At 45.1% G+C, this 24,609-nt stretch overlaps 1 protein-coding gene across 1 annotated transcript; it reads right to left on the bottom strand.

Moving 5' to 3' along the window:
- Positions 1–1,113: 1,113 nt before the first annotated feature.
- Positions 1,114–23,048, bottom strand: LOC311134105 (semaphorin-3D-like; the record flags this gene model as incomplete). Its single annotated transcript, XM_084167691.1, has 7 exons — positions 1,114–5,440; positions 8,689–8,822; positions 10,384–10,448; positions 12,434–12,591; positions 13,872–13,913; positions 21,410–21,498; positions 23,042–23,048. The coding sequence occupies 7 exons, from the start codon at positions 23,046–23,048 to the stop codon at positions 5,000–5,002; spliced, it is 936 nt and encodes a 311-aa protein (XP_084023817.1). The 3' UTR covers positions 1,114–4,999.
- Positions 23,049–24,609: the final 1,561 nt, after the last annotated feature.

Genomic DNA, 24,609 nt, shown 5'->3' with positions numbered 1-24,609 from the left:
CCTCCTCCTTGCTCGGGCAGGCTGCGGCGTTCGTCGTCACCGGAATACTAGCTACTGCCGATCTAGGTTATTTGTTTCTATGTTGCACCTGTTGTCTATGTCACACACCTGTTGCCCATTTAATGAATCACACCTTCCTATTTAACCCAGTGGCTCCCAATGTGTTTTGTGCGTGGTTGTTTTTTCGTTTTGTGTGTCGTTGGTGAGCGGGTTAGTTCCTTCCTGTGTGGAGGTATTGCTGTGTTGTTTTCTTTACTCATGTTCAGTAAAGTACGTTTCTTCGAGTTCTGTGTCCTGCGCCTGACTTCGATCCACCGCATTACACTGACACTCGTTACACAATCGTGTAAAACATGTTTTAATTAATTGTATAAATTGTTAGTCATCATGATATGCACATATGTGTCAGAGGGATCATGTAGGTTACATTCAATGATGTATTTAAACCCTGGATTGTTGATGCTCTGCATTGGCCATATTGGCAATCCACAGTAGGAGCAGTACTCCATAAAAATTAATGGAATTCTACAGCACTTCAATTGAATGTTTCAAGGACAAGGACATATTTTTTCATTGAATGTTTAGCTCACATAATATATATTTTAAAAGTATGCTTTAAAGTGTCTAATGGAATAAACGTGTAAAAAAACTAATGTAGTCATTAATAAATGCATTTCGATAGCTTCCAAAATCTTTTTTACAACGGAGGAGGAGAACCAAGATGGCTGTGAAGTGGCTTCAATAAAGAGCCCCCTGCGGCTGTCAGTCATCCAGAGTTTATATACGTCATGGGTTACATTCAGATATCTCTTCAGAATCTGGCAGCACAAATTAATGTTCCCCTAATCAGTTGGTTCTCTGTGAATGGGTGGATTTTATACATTATAGTCATACTTGCAGTTATTTAGCTCAGCAATGTGTAGACCTACAGTATCTCATAAAGAGAACGGTAATGTGTCCAAATTCAGGAATCAATCTTTCCTTATAAACACACCAGGCTTACCTCATAAAGCGAAGCATTATGACGTATGAAATTATGATGCATTCTATTCTAATGCATCACCAAACCATTATCTACTGTGACGTGTAAATAATGAATATTAAACAGGGTGCTTCACTGAAACTGATTTCCAGTATTGATTTATACAGAAAGTCTGTGTATAGAACATATAAATATGATAAATAGACTGCAACCTTGCTTAAATAATGACTGTACTGTATAATAAAACATGTGGTCTACCGCAACTCACTTGTGTAGTGTACAAAAACCAACACTAGATGGCGATAACTGTATGATAAACAACAAGTTACACTGTCGGTACAGAGTCGTGTCCATTCACAGTGAGCACAAGATGTTGAAAATACATATTTCTTTCTATGTTCAGTGAATCTACCGCCCTAGGGTTTGATAGCCACTCGGTCACACTACTGTTAAATTCTGAGATCTGTGATGATTACCAGGAGTGAAGTCTAAGGTGAGCTGGACCTCCTTCATGTGTTTCAGGTCCCCCCTCTTATTCATCATGATTTTCAACCGCAAATACGTATTTTCAACGTCTTTTTCTCATTAGGCAGTTTTTCCTCATTCCTCTAAGATATGAAAAACGTGTATCTTCACTTCATCCAAAACCATAGAATACTGTGTGATATTCCACAGATTTTATGTCAAAAGTGTATAGGGTACACTCTTAGAAAAAAAAGGTGCTATCTAGAACCTAAAATGGTCCTTCGGCTATCCCCATAGGATAACCCTTTGTAGAACCCTTTTTGGTTCCAGGTAGAACTCTTTGGGGTTCCATGTAGAACCCTTTCCATAGAGGGTTCTACATGGAAGCCAAAAGGGTTCTACCTAGAACCAAAAAGGGTTCTCCTATAAGGACAGCTGAAGAACCCTTTTGGAACCTTTTTTTCTAAGCGTGTACAGTGTGAATGTATTACCTGTACGGTTATATAACTGAGTTTTGATTAACAAGTGAAAACCAAACACACACACACAAAAAGTATCTACCAAATGTTGTACATTGTAGGATTTTTCTTAATAAAAACAATAGATTTGTGTTTGAAAAAAACTAAGTCCATACGCAGGTGAGTGACCCTACAATATACCTTTGCAATTGATATGCTGTGCATCGCATTACATACTGTACATACAGCATATTTCCATGCTGTCATGACGATATGGTAAGCGCAAATAATATGTTAACAGTTATTGCTGAGGGTGTCTGAAGATATAGGAAGATGAAAGGCACCGACCACATCACACTGTTGTACAGCTCTGTCTGACAGACTGACTATACAACCACTATGCAGCTTCATCGTTACAGGATGACGTGCCCTGTGGCTTTTATCTACTAATGGTAGCCTACATCTTTTTTTAGTAGATCCATTTTCCTATGTTTTATTTGTTTTTATATAGCGACGGATAAACAGAGAGAGAGAGAGAGAGAGAGAGAGAGAGAGAGAGAGAGAGAGAGAGAGCTAGACAGAGAGAGAGAGAGAGAGAGAGAGAGAGAGAGAGAGAGAGAGAGAGAGAGAGAGAGAGAGAGAGAGAGAGAGAGAGATAGACAGAGAGAGAGAGAGAGAGAGAGAGAGAGAGAGAGAGATAGACATAGGCTGATGACAGAGAGAAAAGAGAAAGAGAGAGTGGTTTGATATTCTCATGGAATGACACAGACCTCAGGGAGAGAGAGGGAATGATCGTTTATAAGAGATGGAGTAGGGGTTTGAACCGTAGTCTTCAGGGGCAACATGTGGTCTGAAGAAGGCAGCACTACTGCTAGACCAACCTCAGTGGTAGTGCTAAGCGATTTTACTGACGTTTCTGGGGGGTTTCGGTTATTTAACAACTAATTGGCCAAAGTCGGTTCAATTACTTGAATTCCATTTAGCTCATTTTTTTTTGTGAGCCCAATGCACTGTTTCTCTAGAGTTAAATCAAATCATTCACGAGAGAAATCTGAGAAATCAAGTCAAGATTCAGCTGGGCTGAAGGGAGTTGTAGTTACATTAAGCAAAAATTCAGCCTAGTTCAGCGCAGAAACGTCGTAATTAACTGCAATGACCATAATCCACTGCGCCAGTTATTTCCGTCTCAGAGACGGATCAGAGAAGAACAGGTGAAGCGAGAGGTTTCACTCTCACCAGAATCTGCCCAAGATAAGCCCAATGCGTTTCTTTGGGCTTATTTTGGACCTAAGCCTGTCGCCTGCCTCCCCACCTTTTGGACAATGAATCCCATGAAAGTATATCTTATCTAATTTGAAGAACTAGTAAAATGATTTCGTCAGACAGCTCTGCAGCATACTTAGGCAGGCTAGCTAAATAGGAGGACTAAAGACAGTACAGTATGGGGAGCACATAACGTTAGATGACCTGGCTGGCTGACTGCTACTGCCTGAGCAGAGATGAGATGATGACTTTAAGGAATGAAAAATAATAAAGTAATCAGATTAAAACTAAGTAATATACACAAATGAAATCTGTTATATTTCATAGTCATTTCCTATATTTCTATTGATGTCTACCCAATGTGGACCTGACAGAGACAATGGAATATTTTCAATGTTTTGGCAATTGAATGTTCACTATTTTTGGCTTTGGAATTTCCATTAAAAAGCTCAAAAATCATTGTAACGTCATTATTTCATAGTACATTTCATGTTTTAAAAAATTCTCAAAACCGAAATCCGTGATTCTTTTTTTATAATCGGACCAAAACGACCTCAAAAAGCACTAATCGCTCAGCAGTACTCCATGGGCTGTAAACGTAAAGCACGTTTCAGTGTTATTGTCCACAGGACCAGCAAAACCATCTTAAAGACATTGTTCTCCTCTTCACTGTTCCAGGAAGGAAGGAACAACATGGAGAGAACATCCTTGTTGTGTAACAGATCAGCAGCTCTTATCTGTAGTTCTGGGACCCCTGTGGTTGTAGTTCCGGGAACACTGTGGTTGTAGTTCCGGGACACCTGTGGTTGTAGTTCTGGGACACCTGTGGTTGTAGTTCCGGGACATCTGTGGTTGTAGTTCTGGGACACCTGTGGTTGTAGTTCCGGGACACTTGTGGTTGTAGTTCCGAGACAGCTGTGGTTGTAGTTCTGGGACACCTGTGGTTGTAGTTCCGGGACACCTGTGGTTGTAGTTCCAGGACAACTGTACTGTGGTTGTAGTTCCGGGAACACTGTGGTTGTAGTTCCGGGACACCTGTGGTTGTAGTTCTGGGACACCTGTGGTTGTAGTTCTGGGACACCTGTGGTTGCAGTTCCGGGACACCTGTGGTTGTAGTTCTGGGACAACTGTATTTGTAGTTCTGGGACACCTGTGGTTGTAGTTCCAGGACAGCTGTGGTTGTAGTTCTGGGACACCTGTGGTTGTAGTTCAGGGACACCTGTGGTTGTAGTTCCAGGACACCTGTACTGTGGTTGTAGTTCCGGGACAACTGTGGTTGTAGTTTTGGGACAACTGTGGTTGTAGTTCCAGGACAACTGTGGTTGTAGTTCCGGGACACCTGTCCTGTGGTTGTAGTGATTGCGGCAGTGTATTTGCCCCCAACATGTGTGGCGGAGAACAGTCTGGCCTGCTTTTATTCAGTAAACAAACCTACCAGTCCAGAGAGCAATAATAAACTTTAACGGTCATTCCGGGCACAAAAATAACGATCAACTATCCTGTCTACACAGAATACAGGGGACCAAGGATCACAATTGAGGAGGAATATACATCTAGGACATCTATATCAAAAGTATACTTCTATGGACATAAGGTTAACTGACTGATAATAATTCTAAGCGTACATATCTGTTCAAAGCAAAGCAAGGGTGTGCTGAGGACTGTTGTATACATTCCCTTCATCTCCAGAGATACATCTACAATTGTCCCCTATTCCCTTAAAAGTGCACTACTTTTGGTCTATGGGCCCTGGTAAAAAAGCAGTGCACTCAATAGGAATTAGGGTGACATTTAAGACGCAATCCAAAAGTCTCTGTCCATCCCCATCAGGTCATTGTATTGCGATGTGCTCAGCGGAGCCGTGCCGTCGCACCCTGGCCTTGCGGTTGTCCACTTGGGTCTGTTTCCACTTTAGCTGGCGTAGCTTCTGCTGCTTCTTCTTCTCCCGGTGCCACAGCTGCTCACAGTACTCGTCCACGCTCATGCTAGCCGCCCCCATCGTGTGCAGGTCCTTATAGTTCCTGAAGAGCTGAGTCCCAGGACCTCCAGGGCCCCCCCTCAGCCCTGCTCGCCCAGCCCCAGGATCAGCTGCCCTGGCCTGGGATGCTGTCATGCTCTGCTGGGGTATGACCTGGAGGTTGTAGCGGGCCAGGACCTGGGAGAAGGAGTGCTCCAGGCTGGTACAGCTGTAGAGGCCAGCGTCCCCGGGCTCCAGTCGCTGCACCAGGAGACCCCGCTTCATCTGGACCATACGCTCCTCACTCTGGGGCAGCTGGACAAGGACAAGAGAAGGCAAAAGAAGAAAAGGTTCATTATTAGATCAATATTAGATCAATAGCTAGCTTTCCATCCAATTGGACACAGATTTTCATGAGGATATTCTAAAATCTGCAGAAAGAAAATAGGTGAAAAATCTGTCGATGTGCCCTTGAGCAAGGCACTTAACCCTAATTGCTCCTGTAAGTCGCTCTGGATAAGAGCGTCTGCTAAATGACAAAAAAAATAAAAAAAAATAAAATAATATATATATATATATATATATATACACAGTGGGGCAAAAAAGTATTTAGTCAGCCACCAATTGTGCAAGTTCTCCCACTTAAAAAGATGAGAGAGGCCTGTAATTTTCATCATAGGTACACGTCAACTATGACAGACAAAATGAGGAAAAAAAATCCAGAAAATCACATTGTAGGATTTTTAATGAATTTATTTGCAAATTATGGTGGAAAATAAGTATTTGGTCAATAACAAAATTTCTCAATACTTTATTATATACCCTTTGTTGGCAATGACACAGGTCAAACGTTTTCTGTAAGTCTTCACAAGGTTTTCACACACTGTTGCTGGTATTTTGGCCCATTCCTCCATGCAGATCTCCTCTAGAGCAGTGATGTTTTGGGGCTGTCGCTGGGCAACACGGACTTTCAACTCCTTCCAAAGATTTTCTATGGGGTTGAGATCTGGAGACTGGCTAGGCCACTCCAGGACCTTGAAATGCTTCTTACGAAGCCACTCCTTTGTTGCCCGGGCGGTGTGTTTGGGATCATTGTCATGCTGAAAGACCCAGCCACGTTTCATCTTCAATGCCCTTGCTGATGGAAGGAGGTTTTCACTCAAAATCTCACGATACATAGCCCCATTCATTCTTTCCTTTACACGGATCAGTCGTCCTGGTCCCTTTGCAGAAAAACAGCCCCAAAGCATGATGTTTCCACCCGCATGCTTCACAGTAGGTATGGTGTTCTTTGGATGCAACTCAGCATTCTTTGTCCTCCAAACACTACAAGTTGAGTTTTTACCAAAAAGTTATATTTTGGTTTCATCTGACCATATGACATTCTCCCAATCCTCTTCTGGATCATCCAAATGCACTCTAGCAAACTTCAGATGGGCCTCGACATGTACTGGCTTAAGCAGGGGGACACGTCTCGCACTGCAGGATTTGAGTCCCTGGCGGCGTAGTGTGTTACTGATGGTAGGCTTTGTTACTTTGGTCCCAGCTCTCTGCAGGTCATTCACTAGGTCCCCCCGTGTGGTTCTGGGATTTTTGCTCACCGTTCTTGTGATCATTTTGACCCCACGGTGTGAGATCTTGCGTGGAGCCCCAGATCGAGGGAGATTATCAGTGGTCTTGTATGTCTTCCATTTCCTAATAATTGCTCCCACAGTTGATTTCTTCAAACCAAGCTGCTTACCTATTGCAGATTCAGTCTTCCCAGCCTGGTGCAGGTCTACAATTCTGTTTCTGGTGTCCTTTGACAGCTCTTTGGTCTTGGCCATAGTGGAGTTTGGAGTGTGACTGTTTGAGGTTGTGGACAGGTGTCTTTTATACTGATAACAAGTTCAAACAGGTGCCATTAATACAGGTAACGAGTGGAGGACAGAGGAGCCTCTTAAAGAAGAAGTTACAGGTCTGTGAGAGCCAGAAATCTTGCTTGTTTGTAGGTGACCAAATACTTATTTTCCACCATCATTTGCAAATAAATTCATTAAAAATCCTACAATGTGATTTTCTGGATATTTTTTCCTCAATTTGTCTGTCATAGTTGACGTGTACCTATGATGAAAATTACAGGCCTCTCTCATCTTTTTAAGTGGGAGAACTTGCACAATTGGTGGCTGACTAAATACTTTTTTCCCCCACTGTATGTCCATTTTTCCCACCAGTGGTGTGTTTCCACCAAAAAGGAGGTTGTTGCAGATAAAAGTCAGTGTGTGGTAATGTAGTACAAACACCATGTACTATTTCGCTTAAGTTTTCACGTACCGAATAATAATCTAAAGTTCAATGTGTTTCCATCGCATTTTCAAGCCTACCGATAGTTTGGTCACAAAAAAACTGTTTGCGTTAAATAGCAAATTTGTCTACTCTGGTCTTGGCACGTGCACTCTAGCCAACCGCTCACAGATACAGTGCGGGTAAGCTGTGAAGGTAGGCCAGTCTACATGATGAGATTATTATGGATGCGAATATGTTTATTTGTCATAATGGCAGTCAAGCGTCGATTATCATGTCACCAGAATAAGACCCTTGATATTTAAATGGAAAGCAGCATCAAGGTCACTGTGAACTTTCACCCCCCACTGTGACGTTCATCATCATTGATTTCATCTGTAGCCTAATAAACTGCCTGGTTTCCTGACGAGCTGTAGAGGGAGGACCACACACCATATCATCACGTGACTCCAAGTTTACCTCCACCACCATTTCTCGCATACTACATTTTACAGACACAAAGAGATTCCACCATGTCAAACGAACAAGGCACCTTCCTAATATTGAGTTGCACCCCCGCTTTTGCCCTCAGAACAGCCTCAGTTTATCGGGGCATCGACTCTACAAGATGTTGAAAGCGTTCCAAAGGGATGCTGGCCCCATGTTGACTCCAATGCTTCCCACAGTTGTGTCAAGTTGACTGGATGTCCTTTGGGTGGTGGACCATTCTTGATACACACTGGAAACTGTTGAGCGGGAAAAACCCAGCAGCGTTACAGTTCTTGACACACTCAAACCGTTGCGGCTGGCACCTACTACCATACCCTGTTCAAAGGCACTTAAATATTGTGTCTTGCCCATTCACCCTCTGAATGGCACACACACAATCGATGTCTCAATTTTCTCAAGTCTCCTCCCCTTCATACACATTGATTGACGTGGATTTAACAAGTGACATCAATAAGGGATCATAGCTTTCACCTGGTCAGTCTATTTCATGGAAAGAGCAGGTGTTCCTAATGTTTTGTACACTCAGTGTATAAACTTGTACTAGAAACAACCATCTCAGCTGTCGTTCATTTATTTATTTTTATACGGTATGACTTTACTTGCATTAAAACTGTAGATGGAAACGTGGTTACTGATTCGGTTAAAATGAGTGATCAATAAACATGTGCTGTATTGTTCTTTTGTTCGGCACAGATGGTGAGTTGATCAAGATGTTATGCTATGTCAGTTTGTGTGTTAGGCCCCAGGCCAGTTAACAAAGAGCTAACATAACAGAGATGTCCGTCTCTCACCTCTCTGCTGGTGTGAGCCTGTGGTGCCTGCACTGTCCACTTGACCGTCGCCAGCTGGGACCTGGGCACACACTCTAGGAAGGTTGAGCTGCTCTCCACTCCGTAGACCACCTTCACCTCCACCGACTCAGAACCTGCAAAGAACAGGATGATGAGTGTTTTGTAGTACAGATGTAGGATCTTAATTTGAGCCAGTTTGCTACAGAAGGAAAATAGTCCTGCAGCAACAGGAAATGTGAATTATTATGTGTGTTATAATACATTTATATTTTTGTAGGGGTTGATCCGTTTTTCGTTAGGGTAAATCAAGCCTGACATTTCAAAGTAGAAATGCTGTAAGTCGCTCTGGATAAGAGCGTCTGCTAAATGACTAAAATGTAGATGTAAATGTAAATGACAAACTTCAGAAGACTTTTTAAACCAAAAATACACTACAATATTTAGTTATCCTGCCACAGGGTGATCAAATTAAGATCCTATAGCTGTAGTCACATTCATAAAGGTTTGGTTTCCAAGATTCCATTGTAAGTGGCTCTGGATAAGAGTGTCTGCTAAATGACAGAAAGGTCAAATGCTAAAGAGCAGGATGTGTATTTAAACATAAAGGGTACCGTAGATTTGTCATGATACAACGGGACGCGTAAGATAACGAGACACATTAGTTTCCGGTGCTTTGGACAAATCACGATTTCACAGGTATCAGTATCTTTCAAAGCTCTTTTTTTCCCAGGTTCCGATCGTCGTTCTAGCTCTTCTCTTACCACGCTTGGACCAAGAACTTTAATCGAGCATCTGACCAATTATGCGAGACTTTAGTTCTCAGTGCTGTCCACTAGGGGGCACACTAACATGAGATCAGATTTAGGACATGGCAATACCATTGGGTCATACTGAAGCTGGCTGCTACAGACATTTACATTTTAGTCATTTAGCAGACGCTCTTATCCAGAGCAACTTACAGTTAGTAAATACATTTTTTTTTTTATACTGGCCCCCCGTGGGAATCGAACCCACAACCCTGGCGTTGCAAACGCCATGCTCTATCAACTGAGCTACATCCCTGCCGGCCATTCCCTCCCCTACCCTGGACAAATTGTGCGCCGCCCATGAGTCTCCCGGTCGCGGCCGGCTGCGACAGAGCCTGGATTCGAACCAGGATCTCTAGTGGCACAGTTAGCACTGCGATGCAGTGCCTTAGACCACTGCGCCACTCAGGAGCCCAGAGAGTGAACTAATACATTTACAGCTGGTCTGGTAGCACGAGACAAGTTAAATAAGCAGGCGTGATCATACTGGACTGGAGTGAGGCTGGCGCTGCAACTGACTGAACTAATATACAGTATCATGAGCTAAGATGAAAAGCTATGTGAACTGAGATGAGTTACATCAGACATGGTCATAGAGGCCTAGTGAACTGAGATGACTTACATCAGACATGGTCATAGAGGCCTAGTGAACTGAGGTTGGCTGGCGCTGCAACATAGTTTAAACTAATATACTGTATTATGAGCTAAGTTAATATTAGTTAAGTTACCTACTGAACTGAGGCTGGCTGACTGGCTGGCGTTAGCTGCAACCAGAGATATACATATCATAGACAGACATATAAACATTTAGTGTTCATTTCTATAACTTGTAACTTCTCCTATATCATGACACTGGCTCACTGTACCCCCGTACACACACAAAAATTACCGTCTTCTACGTCGTAACACTGGCTCATCGGATCCCCGTGCTTCACGTCCTGGCGCCGAGCTCGTCTGCGGAGATAAAATAGCAGACAGCCTGGGTGTCATAATCATGTCATAATCATGTCATAACTCTGACAGCTTTAGACTGTGGCAGTATGTTTGTTTGTTTGGAACCCCGTTAGGTATTGCTAACAAAATATTACAACACAATACAACACAACACAATACAATACAACACAATCATATCTACAGTCGTGGTCAAAAGTTTTGAGAATGACACAAATACTAATTTTCATAAAGTCTGCTGCCTCAGTTTTTATGATGGCAATTTGCATATACTCCAGAATGTTATGAAGAGTGATCAGATGAATTGCAATTAATTGCAAAGTCCCTCTTTGCCATGAAAATGAATTGAATCCCCCAAAAACATTTCCACTGCATTTCAGCCCTGCCACAAAAAGACCAGCTGACATCATGTCAGTGATTCTCTCGTTAACACAGGTGAGAGTGTTGACAAGGACAAGGCTGGAGATCACTCTGTCATGCTGATTGAGTTAGAATAACAGACTGGAAGCTTTAAAAGGAGGGTGGTGCTTGAAATCATTGTTCTTCCTCTGTTAACCATGGTTACCTGCAAGGAAACACGTGCCATCATCATTGCTTTGCACAAAAAGGGCTTCACAGGAAAGGATATTGCTGCTAGTAAGATTGCACCTAAATCAACCATTTATCTGATCATCAAGAACTTCAAGGAGAGAGGTTCAATTGTTGTGAAGAAGGCGTCAGGGCGCCCAAGAAAGTCCAGCAAGCGCCAGGGCCGTCTCCTAAAGTTGATTCAGCTGCGGGATCGGGGCACCACCAGTGCAGAGCTTGCTCAGGAATGGCAGCAGGCAGGTGTGAGTGCATCTGCACGCACAGTGAGGCAAAGACTTTTGGAGGATGGCCTGGTATCAAGAAGGGCAGCAAAGAAGCCACTTCTCGCCAGGAAAAACATCAGGGACAGACTGATATTCTGCAAAAGGTACAGGGATTAGACTGCTGAGGACTGGGGTAAAGTCATTTTTTCTGATGAATCCCCTTTCCGATTGTTTGGGGCATCCGGAAAAAAGCTTGTCCGGAGAAGACAAGGTGAGCGCTACCATCAGTCCTGTGTCATGCCAACAGTAAAGCATCCTGAGACCATTCATGTGTGGGGTTGCTTCTCAGCCAAGGGAGTGGGCTCACTCACAATTTTGCCTAAGAACACAGCCATGAATAAAGAATGGTACCAACACATCCTCCGAGAGCAACTTCTCCCAACCATCCAAGAACAGTTTGGTGACGAACAATGCCTTTTCCAGCATGATGGAGCACCTTGCCATAAGGCAAAAGTGATAACTAAGTGGCTCGGGGGAACAAAACATCGACATTTTGGGTCCATGGCCAGGAAACTCCCCAGACTTTAATCCCATTGAGAACTTGTGGTCGATCCTCAAGAGGCGCGTGGACAAACAAAACCCCACAAAATCTGACAAACTCCAAGCATTGATTATGCAAGAATGGGCTGCCATCAGTCAGGATGTGGCCCAGAAGTTAATTGACAGCATGCCAGGGCGGATTGCAGAGGTCTTGAAAAAGATGGGTCAACACTGCAAATATTGACTCTTTGCATAAACTTAATTTAATTGTCAATAAAAGCCTTTGACACTTATGGAATGCTTGTAATTATACTTCAGTATACCATAGTAACATCTGACAAAAATATCTAAAAACACTGAAGCAGCAAACTTTGTGAAGACCAATACTTGTGTCATTCTCAAAACTTTTGACCACGACTGAATACAGAAACAACAACATATAATAGTTCTTTATTATACATCTCTGTTACAACATAAATGTGTCTTTTATTGTCACACACAGTAATATAATAAAATTTTAACAGTAGTTAAATGTTTGATGTTATTGTTATGTCAATTGTATGTTTGATGTTATTGGTTTCTTCAATAATAGTACAATGATTTGCTGTGGAGTTCAATATTGCTGTGTTGGGCTTTTAACCGAAGTAGAGTAGTTACCTCTTGTTGCTGGGGAAGTATCGGTTGCATGTGTTCCCGTCCCAAGCACAGTAAGGGTCTCTGGCCAGACAGCAGTCGGCACAGTCTCTCCCGTACAGCTCACACCGCTGCAGGGGTAACTGGGCCACTCCCTCATCACTGCTCACATACACCTGTTGCTGTAGACACACAAACAGGGTAGGGGAGAGGATTTAACTAAATGTTTAATGTACTTTTAATTCATGTAAATGATCCCTAATGAATTATATTGAATTGTCATTGTGCTGCTAAAAGTGTCACACTTGACTTTTTTTCCCCCCCCTTTCTAGCTCTGACTTAGCTGATAGCTACTTTATTGACGAAAAATATACTTACTATGACTGTGATATGTGGTTGTCCCACCTAGCTATCTTAAGATGAATGCACTAACTGTAAGTCGCTCTCGATAAGAGCGTCTGCTGAATGATTAAAATGTGGTGCTTCGAGATTACTGCTGGTCTGTCAAAGACTACAGTCACCCAAGTCATAGACTGTTCTCTCTGCTACCGCACGGCAAGTGGAGCGCCAAGTCTAGGTCCAAAAGGCTCCTGAACAGCTTCTACCCCCAAGCTATAAGACTGCTGAACAATTAATCAAATGGCCACCCGGACTATTTACATTGACATTTTAGTCATTTAGCAGACGCTCTTATCCAGAGCGACTTACAGGAGCAATTAGGGTTAAGTGCCTTGCTCAAGGGCACATCGACAGATTTTTCACCTAGTCGGCTCGGGGATTAGAACCAGTGACCTTTCGGTTACTGGCACAACGCTCTTAACCACTAAGCTACCTGCCGCCCACCCCCCTGTGTATTTACACTGCTGCTACTCGCTGTTTATTATCTATGCATAATTACTTGATGACTACCTACATGTACAAATTACCTCGACCAACCTGTACCGCCGCACATTGACTCGGTACCGGTACCCTCTGTATATAGCCTCGTTATTGTTATTTTATTGTGTTACATTTTATTTAATTTTTTTACTTTATTTTATTTAGTAAATATTTTCTTAACTCTATTTATTGAACTGCATTGTTGGTTAAGGGCTTGTAAGTAAGCATTTCTTAGTTGTATTCGGCGCATGTGACAAATAAAATGTGATTTAAATGCATTTTAAAACATTTACACGTAGAATCTGGATTGTGGGATTTTCAAGACTCTTCCCAACGTACTCTGAGAGCAGGCTACTGCTGTAGAAACTGTGTAAACAGTGCTGAAGCTCCTGTACTAAAATCAATCATCTATTGTTTGTAATCATTACTGGAATGGTATTTTACTGCTACATGAACTCTTAACTGAGGATGACCACCCACACCCACACACACACACACACACACACACACACACACACACACACACACACACACACACACACACACACACACACACACACACACTCACAAACAGCAGATTTACCCGTTTGGTAGACAGCTCCATGCTAAGAATGGGGGCCTGACTCTGCAGAATCAGAACACAATGGGTTAAAACACAGGTCGACATCACACAAGACAATATTTTGTGTGTGTGTGTGCGTGTGTGTGTGTGTGTGTTTCTGTGTGTGTGTGTGTGTTTGTGTGTTTGTGCGTGTGTGTGTTTTGTGTGTGTGTGTGTGTGTGTTTTGTGTGTGTGTGTGTGTGTTTGTGTGTGTTTTTGTGTGTGTGTGTGTGTGTGTGTGTGTGAGATAATGAATAAAAAGGCTCCTCTAGAGAACCCACATACCAAGTTACACCATTACCAACATTATCTGTCTCAGTGATTCATTTAAACATGGTGACATTGTGAGTCAATGACCCCTGACAGTCCAAGTGAGCTGTGTCCTCTTCAGTCCTCTGTAGATAGCCTTCAGAGGGATGCGGACGATTACCTTGCTATCATATGTCTCCTCACATTCGCACTCATTCTCCTAGGTAGCTAGCTAACTCTCTACCAGGCCACACACACACACACACACACACACACACACACACACGCACACACGGACCTCTGTTCTTCCCTCAGGAAGACTCATTACCACTCTCAACTCATGTATTAACCCCAACCCAGTCTAATGAGCTATGTGGTTAACCTCTACCCAAGGCCTGACACTGCCAGGTCATACCAAAGTCAAACCCCCCAAAACCTCCCATGTTAAACCCAATGATGTCATGTATAAGTATGTGTGTGGTTCAACCCTAGCCAAGAGGATACAGTCAGTTTTTTTTTTTTCCCTCGTCGGAGCTCCAAGCCCTTATTCACAAAGAGTTGTGCTGATCATGGATCAGGTCCCCGTGTCCATAGTATTTTACTCATTAGGCCGTCATTGTAAATAAGAATTTGTTCTTAACTGACTTGCCTAGTTAAATAAAGGGTAAAAAAAAAAAAAAAAAATGGAACTCTGAAACTGACTGTGAGAACTGCCCCTGACATTCATCTTCTTGTTTGTTAAGAGAGGATTAAACAGGTTCGCTCCGGTTTGGATTCCCAATAAATGCACACCGCCATCTTGACCTATGTTGTTGTTGTTGTTGTTGTTGTTGTTGTTGTTCCACACTCCTCTCCTTCTTCTCATCTTCCCTAAGAGGAGTTAGTCTGTCTAGTTACTTGGGAAGCCCTGGGAAAAATAGGTCTGTATCTGTTTTTCCTCTTAGGGGGTTAATAAGTTATTTTGGTCAAGTATGAGATTGCCCCAATGGAAACAACAGCCAGTGCTGGACAGATGACATGGCAGACAGGTCAACAGATGGCATGGTAATGGGAAACTTGAGAAAACAAATCTATCAACCCCTAGCCCCTAGCCCTTATCCCCTAGCCCCTATCTCCTATCTCCTAGGCCTCATCTCCTTGCCCCTAGGCCTTATCCCCTAGCCCCTATCTCCTTTCTCCTAGGCCTTATCTCCTAGCCCCTATCTCCTTTCTCCTAGGCCTTATCTCCTAGCCCCTATCTCCTTTCTCATAGGCCTTATCTCCTAGCCCCTAGGCCTTATCTTATAGCCCTTAGGCCTCATCTCCCAGCCCCTAGGCCTTATCTCCTAGTCCCTACCCCTAGGCACTCCTGTAATCCAAGATGGCGTAGTAGTGCAGTTCTGTTTTTGTCGTGTGTCTGTAAATAGCCTGTAAATACCCTGTTTTTTTCTATTTTTCGTACATATTTCCCTATCAGACTTTTCATCCTTCTACAAAATATACTTTCCTGCAACCCGCCTCACTCAATGTGGAACGGATTCTATTATTGACTTACCTTTTATCTAGAATCTCCAGTTGAAACTAGCTAGCCAGCTAACTAGCTACTTGCTATTAGCCACAGTTAGCGGTATTTCACCCAGAACATTGGATTTTTTTTCTGCAGGATTAATTTAATCACTGGACATTAATCACCGGATCGCAACTAGCTAGCCGCAACCGAATGGATGTTGCTGTCTGGCTAATCACCACTGCCCCCGATGCAAGCACCAGTTAGCCTCGAGCTAGCCTAAAGCCAGGCTCATATCTACCTCTACCGGACGGGAGTAGCCAGCTAACTAGCTACTTGCTATCAGCTACCGTTAGCGGTTTTTCACCATTGTCCGTGGCCTGCACCACTCACCAGCCAGCTCTAGTCTGGACTATTATTCGGCAAGTCTGCACAGCGCGTTATCGACCCAGAACATATCAGTTTTTCTGCCGGAATCACTGAATCACTGGACCTTTAACTCCGGATTCATCGCTACCAGCTAGCTGCAACAAAATGGATGTTGTGGTCTGGCTAATCATCCTGAGCTAGGCCCATCTCCCGGCTATCTACCTCTCTGTCAACCGGACGGGACCACCTAGTGTTGACACGGATCCCCGCCGATCCTACACGACTGGTCTGCCGACGAAATCGTCTGATGTGGTTACGACGTCGACCACGAAGATTCCATCTGCTAGCCCCGGCCCGCTAGCACACGCTAGCCGTGGCCTCTTACTCGCTAGTGCTTTAGCAGCCTCCGAACTATCCTATTGCTGTTCACCGGACCTTATGATAACTCAGCTATACAGCTGATGTCTGCTGGACTGTTCCTTTTTACGGTACTGCATCCTGTTTATGTTTAGCCTCAGCCCAAACTGTGTCGTCATTACCAGCTGTTGTCTTAGCTCTCTCAAATTACACCTGTGATTGCTTTATGCCTCTCTCCCTTGTCAACATGGTTAGCTTATTGTTGTTTCGGTTATTCCTAATTGTACTATTTCACTGTAGATTCCCCAGCCCAGCTAAACCTGCCTTAGATAGCTCCTTTGTCCCACCCCCCATACACGCGGAGACCGACTCAATTGGTGCCTCCAGTGATGCTATCTCTTTCATTGTTACCCAACGCTTAGGTTTACCTCCACTTTACTCATATCCTTCCATATCCTTGTCTGTACATAATGCCCTGAATCTTTTCTACAACGCCCGGAAATCGGCCCCCTTTATTCTATGTACCCAACGCACTAGAAGACCAGTTCTTAAAGCCTTTAGCCGTATCCTTATTCTAGTCCTCCTCTGTTCCTCTGGTGATGTAGAGGCTAACCCAGGCCCTGCAGCCCTCAGTATCACTCCTACTCCCCAGGCGCTATCATTTGCTGACTTCTGTAATCGCAAAAGTCTTGGTTTCTTGCACGTAAATATCAGAAGTCTACTTCCTAAGTTTGAGTTATTCACTGCGTTAGCACACTCCGCCAACCCTGATGTTCTAGCAGTGTCTGAATCCTGGCTTAGGAAGGCCACCAAAAATTCTGAAATTTCCATCCCCAACTATAACATTTTCCGTCTAGATAGAACTGCCAAAGGGGGTGGAGTTGCAATCTACTGTAGAGATAGCCTGCAGAGCTCTATCATACTATCCAGGTCTGTGCCCAAACAGTTTGAGCTTCTACTTCTAAAAATCCACCTTTCCAGAAATAAGTCTCTCACTGTTGCCGCTTGCTACAGACCCCCCTCAGCCCCCAGCTGTGCCCTGGACACCATATGTGAATTGATTGCCCCCCATTTATCCTCAGAGTTCGTACTGCTTGGTGACCTAAATTGGGATATGCTTAATACCCCGGCCATCCTACAATCCAAACTAGATGCCCTCAATCTCACGCAAAATATCAACGAACCTACCAGGTACAACCCTAAATCCGTAAACATGGGTACCCTCATAGATATCATCCTGACTAACTTACCCTCTAAATACACCTCAGCTGTCTTCAACCAGGATCTCAGCGATCACTGCCTTATTGCCTGCGTCCGTAACGGGTCCGCGGTCAAACGACCACCCCTCATCACTGTCAAACGCTCCCTAAAACACTTTAGCGAGCAGGCCTTCCTAATTGACCTGGCCCAGGTATCCTGGATGGATATAGATCTCATTCCGTCAGTAGAGGATGCCTGGTTGTTCCTTAAAAGTAATTTCCTCTCAATCTTAAATAAACATGCCCCATTCAAAAAATACAGAACTAAGAACAGATATAGCCCCTGGTTCTCCTCAGACTTGACTGCCCTTGACCAGCACAAAAACATCCTGTGGCGTACTGCATTAGCATCAAATAGCCCCCGCGATATGCAACTTTTCAGGGAAGTTAGGAACCAATATACACAAGCAGTCAGGAAAGCAAAGGCTAACTTTTTCAAACAGAAATTTGCATCCTGTAGCACTAACTCCAAAAAGTTTTGGGACACTGTAAAGTCCATGGAGAATAAGAGCACTTCCTCCCAGCTGCCCACTGCACTGAGGCTAGGAAACACTATCACCACCGATAAATCTACAATAATCGAGAATTTCAACAAGCATTTTGCTACGGCTGGCCATGCTTTCCACCTGGCTACCACTACCCCGGCCACCAACTCTGCACCCTCCGCTGCAACTTGCCCATGCCCCCCCCCCCGCTTCTCCTTCACACAAATTCAGACAGCTGATGTTCTGAAAGAGCTGCAAAATCTGGACCCCTACAAATCAGCTGGGCTAAACAATCTGGACCCTTTCTTTCTAAAACTAGCCGCCGAAATTGTCGCAACCCCTATTACTAGTCTGTTCAACCTCTCTTTCGTAACGTCTGAGATCCCCAGATATTGGAAAGCTGCCGCGGTCATCCCCCTCTTCAAAGGGGGTGACACTCTAGATCCAAACTGCTACAGACCTATATCCATCCTGCCCTGCCTTTCGAAAGTATTTTAAAGCCAAGTTAACAAACAGATCACCGACCATTTCGAATACCACCGTACCTTCTCCGCTATGCAATCCGGTTTCCGAGCTGGTCATGGGTGCACTTCAGCCACGCTCAAGGTCCTAAACGATATTATAACCGCGATTGATAATAGACAGTACTGTGCAGCCGTCTTCATCGACCTGGCCAAGGCTTTCGACTCTGTCAACCACCGCATTCTTATTGGCAGACTAAATAGCCTTGGTTTCTCAAATGACTGCCTCGCCTGGTTCACCAACTACTTCTCAGATAGAGTTCAGTGTGTCAAATCGGAGGGCCTGTTGTCTGGACCTATGGCAGTCTCTATGGGGGTGCCACAGGGTTCAATTCTTGGGCCGACACTTTTCTCCGTGTATATCAATGATGTCTCTCTTGCTGCTGGTGACTCTCAGATCCACCTCTACGCAGACGACACCCTTTTGTATACATCTGGCCCTTCATTGGACACTGTGTTAACAAACCTCCAAACGAGCTTCAATGCCATACAACACTCCTTCAGTAGCCTCCAACTGCTCTTAAACACTAGTAAAACTAAATGCATGCTTTTCAATCGAACGCTGCTGGCACCCGCCCACCCGACTAGAATCACCACTCTCGACGGGTCTGACCTAGAGTATGTGGACAACTACAAATACCTAGGTGTCTGGTTAGACTGTAAACTCTCCTTCCAGACTCACATTAAGAATCTCCAATCCAAAGTTAAATCTAGAATCGGCTTCCTATTTCGCAACAAAGCCTCCTTCACTCATGCTGTCAAACATGCCCTCGTAAAACTGACTATCCTACCGATCCTTGACTTCGGCGATGTCATTTACAAAATAGCCTCCAACACTCTACTCAGCAAATTGGATGTAGTCTATCACAGTGCCATCCGTTTTGTCTCCAAAGCCCCATACACTACCCACCACTGTGACCTGTACGCTCTTGTTGGCTGGTCCTCACTACATGTTCGTCGTCAAACCCACTGGCTCCAGGCCATCTATAAATCACTGCTAGGCAAATCCCCGCCTTATCTTAGCTCATTGGTCACCATAGCAGCACCCACCCGTAGTCTGCGCTCCAGCAGGTATATCTCACTGGTCATTCCCAAAGCCAATACCTCCTTTGGCCGCCATTCCTTCCAGTTCTCTGCTGCCAATGACTGGAACGAATTGCAAAAATCTCTGAAGCTGGAGACTCTTATCTCCCTCACTAACTTTAAGCATCAGTTGTCAGAGCACCTTACCGATCACTGCACCTGTACACAGCCCATCTGAAATTAGCCCGCCCAACTACCTCATCCCTATATTGTTATTTATTTTGCTCTTTTGCTCCCCAGTATCTCTATTTGCACATAATCTCTTGCACATCTAGCATTCCAGTGTTAATACTAATTGTAATTAATTTGCACTATAGCCTATTTATTGCCTTACCTCCATAACTTGCTACATTTGCACACACTGTATATATATTTTCTGTTGTATTTTTGACTTTATGTTTTGTTTTACCCCATATGTAACTCTGTGTTGTTGTTTTTATCGCACCGCTTTGCTTTATCTTGGCCAGGTCGCAGTTGTAAATGAGAACTTGTTCTCAACTGGCTTACCTGGTTAAATAAAGGTGAAATACAAAAATAAATAAAAAAAGATCTGAGAGGATTTGATTGGCATACTATGGCGGAATTTCCTATTAGTCTATCAGAGGGCAAGGTGGCGCTACTACTACTATTACCTATCCATTTCTGTCAGATCTACATGTAGTTCCTATGAGGTACAGTCATGTTTCCTGACTGGGCCCATTTCAGATGTAGTTCCTATGAGGTACAGTCATGTTTCCTGGCTGGGCCCATTTCAGATGTAGTTCCTATGAGGTACAGTCATGTTTCCTGGCTGGGCCCATTTCAGATGTAGTTCCTATGAGATACAGTCATGTTTCTGGGCTGGGCCCATTTCAGATGTAGTTCCTATGAGGTACAGTCATGTTTCCTGGCTGGGCCCATTTCAGATGTAGTTCCTATGAGGTACAGTCATGTTTCCTGGCTGGGCCCATTTCAGATGTAGTTCCTATGAGGGAAAGTCATGTTTCTGGGCTGGGCCCATTTCAGATGTAGTTCCTATGAGGTACAGTCATGTTTCCTGGCTGGGCCCATTTCAGATGTAGTTCCTATGAGGTACAGTCATGTTTCCTGGCTGGGCCCATTTCAGATGTAGTTCCTATGAGATACAGTCATGTTTCCTGGCTGGGCCCATTTCAGATGTAGTTCCTATGAGATACAGTCATGTTTCTGGGCTGGGCCCATTTCAAATGTAGATCCTATGAGGTACAGTCATGTTTCTGGGCTGGGCCCATTTCAGATGTAGTTCCTATGAGGTACAGTCATGTTTCCTGGCTGGGCCCATTTCAGATGTAGTTCCTATGAGGTACAGTCATGTTTCCTGGCTGGGCCCATTTCAGATGTAGTTCCTATGAGATACAGTCATGTTTCTGGGCTGGGCCCATTTCAGATGTAGATCCTATGAGGTACAGTCATGTTTCCTGACTGGGCCCATTTCAGATGTAGTTCCTATGAGGTACAGTCATGTTTCCTGGCTGGGCCCATTTCAGATGTAGTTCCTATGAGGTACAGTCATGTTTCCTGGCTGGGCCCATTTCAGATGTAGTTCCTATGAGGTACAGTCATGTTTCTGGGCTGAAGTTGAAACTCTAGCAGCTCAACCCTCTGAGTTGGTAAAAGGGTTGGGTTCAACTCCATTTAAATTCAAGTCAATTCAGAAAGTAAACCAAATTCCAAATCTACCTATCTATCTCACCTGAAAGACAGTCAGCTCCTCCAGAATGATCTCCTCAGTCTCCCAGTTGTCTTTGGGGACAGACACCACTTTCAGCACCTTGCCATCATCTAAACAGGAGAGAGAAAAAGGAAGGAGGAAGTGAGTGACAGGTGTGTATATGATTTTCCTACGCAGGTAACAACAACCAATTACAGTTAATGTCTGATACAGCTGGTGATCTTCAAATGCAAATGCTGGGTTAAACGTCTCTATGTCACACCAACCAAACACCCTGCCTGACCAACATCCCTGCCTGAGTAACCACCCTGCCTGAGTAACCACCCTGCCCGACCAATCACCCTGCTTGACTAACCACCCTGCCTGAGAAACCACCCTGCCTGACCAACCACCCTGCCTGACTAACCACCCTGCCTGACTAACCACCCTGCCCGACCAACCAACCACCCTGCCTGACTAACCACCCTGCCTGAGTAACCACCCTGCCTGAGTAACCACCCTGCCTGACCAACCACCCTGCCTGACTAACCACCCTGCCTGAGTAACCACCCTGCCTGACCAACCACCCTGCCTGACTAATCACCCTGCCTGACTAACCACCCTGCCTGACAACCACCCTGCCTGACTAACCACCCTGCCTGACAAACCACCCTGCCTGGCTAACCACCCTGCCTGACTAACCACCCTGCCTGACCAACCACCCTGCCTGACCAACCACCCTGCCTGACTAACCACCCTGCCTGACCAACCACCCTGCCTGACCAACCACCCTGCCTGACCAACCACCCTGCCTGACTAACCACCCTGCCTGACTAACCACCCTGCCTGACCAACCACCCTGCCTGACCAACCACCCTGCCTGACCAACCACCCTGCCTGGCTAACCACCCTGCCTGACTAACCACCCTGCCGGATTAACCACCCTATCTGACTAACCACCCTGCCTGACCAACCACCCTGCCTGACTAACCACCCTGCCTGACCAACCACCCTGCCTGACCAACCACCCTGCCCGACCAACCACCCTGCCTGACCAACCACCCTGCCTGACCAACCACCCTGCCTGGCTAACCACCCTGCCTGGCTAACCACCCTGCCTGACTAACCACCCTGCCTGACTGTGTGCTTAATGCATTGATGCTGTGGTGTCATCGTTACTTAGTAGCGTTGTCTGGTGTGTGTACATGTGTGTGTGTGCATGTGTGTGTGTACGTGTGTGTGTGTGTGTGTGTGTGTGTGTGTGTGTGTGTGTGTGTGTGCATGTGTGTGTGTGTGTGTGTACATGTGTGTGTGTGTGTGTACATGTGTGTGGGTGTGTGTGTGCATGTGTGTGTGTGTGTGTATATGTGTGTATGTGTGTGTGTGTGTGTGCGCGCATGTGTGTGTGTGTGCGTTGTCAGCTGAAGAAGTTAAGTTGTGTGTGTCGGCCCAAACTAAACTCATTAACAGGGATAACAGGGTAGTGTGTGATTCATGAGTTAGGATATTTAACCTCAAGGGTTGACCAGAGGTCATACCAAAGGTCCCCGCTAAGTGGAGAGCCTTCAGAGAGAGAGAGCTTCTCAGAAAGAGCTCAGCTATCTACCTCGGCTTGATGAATGAATCTGTGTCTAGGTGCTGATGCTACTAAATCATGGGATTCATTCATCTCACCAGACATCGCTTGCCTTGCTTAGCCACACTCTCAATACTGACATGATTCACTATTCCTTAATGCAAGTGATGAGAATCTCAATGGAAAATCTTCAAACAGAAGCCCTGTGTGTCTTGACCTGATGATGCCTACCTACAGTAGTGTATGGACTCTGAGTGAGTTACACCAGGGGCCGGGCAGAGAGGATTGAATGACAGAGTGCAGGGCTATGGAACAGAGATCACACTAACGTGAGCTGGGCCATTGGAGCTCAGTATGTCCTGGTTCATCAGGCTCAGAGCAGACATAGATTAGTTGTTGAGCCAAAGGAAAGTTCCCACGGTAACCCTTTCCCCAGGATAACGACTCCCTGCCTGGGACCATCCTGACATTATCATGAAGAACCAACGCTGACACTCCAGTGTGTGTGTGTGTGTGTGTGTGTGTGTGTGTGTGTGTGTGTGGGTGTGTGTGTGCATGCGCCTCCATCCATACTTGCGTTTGTGTGTCTTGAACTTCACCCTATTTTAAGTGAATCATTTTAAGACAGACACCCCTCGGCAAACACACTCTACACACACTACACACACTACACACACTCTACACACTCTACACACTCTACACACACTACACACACTACACACACTACACACTACACACACTCTACACACTCTACACACACTACACACTCTACACACTCTACACACTCTACACACTCTACACACTCTACACACTCTACACACTCTACACACTCTACACACTCTACACACTCTACACACACTACACACACTACACACTCTACACACTCTACACACTCTACACACTCTACACACTCTACACACTCTACACACTCTATACACTCTACACACTCTACACACACTACACACACTACACACACTACACACACTCTACACACTCTACACACTCTACACACTCTACACACACTACACACACTCTACACACTCTACACACTCTACACACTCTACACACACTACACACACACCTATCTACACTGTGTGCTGAGGACAAAGCTAACAGCTCCTAGAGGTGACCAGGACTGGGTGAAGGAGCCGGGTAGTGACAGGGTGACAGGGTGACAGGGTGTCAGGGTGTCAGGGTGACAGGGTGACAGGGTGTCAGGGTGTCAGGGTGACAGGGTGACAGGGTGACAGGGTGTCAGGGTGTCAGGGTGTCAGGGTGACAGGGTGACAGGGTGACAGGGTGACAGGGTGTCAGGGTGACAGGGTGACAGGGTGACAGGGTGTCAGGGTAACAGGGTGACAGGGTGACAGGGTGACAGGGTGTCAGGGTGACAGGGTGACAGGGTGACAGGGTGACAGGGTGACAGGGTGTCAGGGTGACAGGGTGACAGGGTGACAGGGTGTCAGGGTGACAGGGTGACAGGGTGACAGGGTGTCAGGGTGACAGGGTGACAGGGTGACAGGGTGACAGGGTGACAGGGTGACAGGGTGTCAGGGTGACAGGGTGACAGGGTGACAGGGTGTCAGGGTGACAGGGTGACAGGGTGACAGGGTGTCAGGGTGACAGGGTGTCAGGGTGTCAGGGTGACAGGGTGACAGGGTGACAG

Source organism: Coregonus lavaretus, assembly GCF_964263955.1.
Source record: "Coregonus lavaretus genome assembly, chromosome: 8".
Lineage (NCBI taxonomy): Eukaryota > Metazoa > Chordata > Actinopteri > Salmoniformes > Salmonidae > Coregonus > Coregonus lavaretus.
The sequence above is the reverse complement of the archived record's forward strand: the minus strand, read 5'-3'. Positions and strand labels throughout refer to the sequence as shown.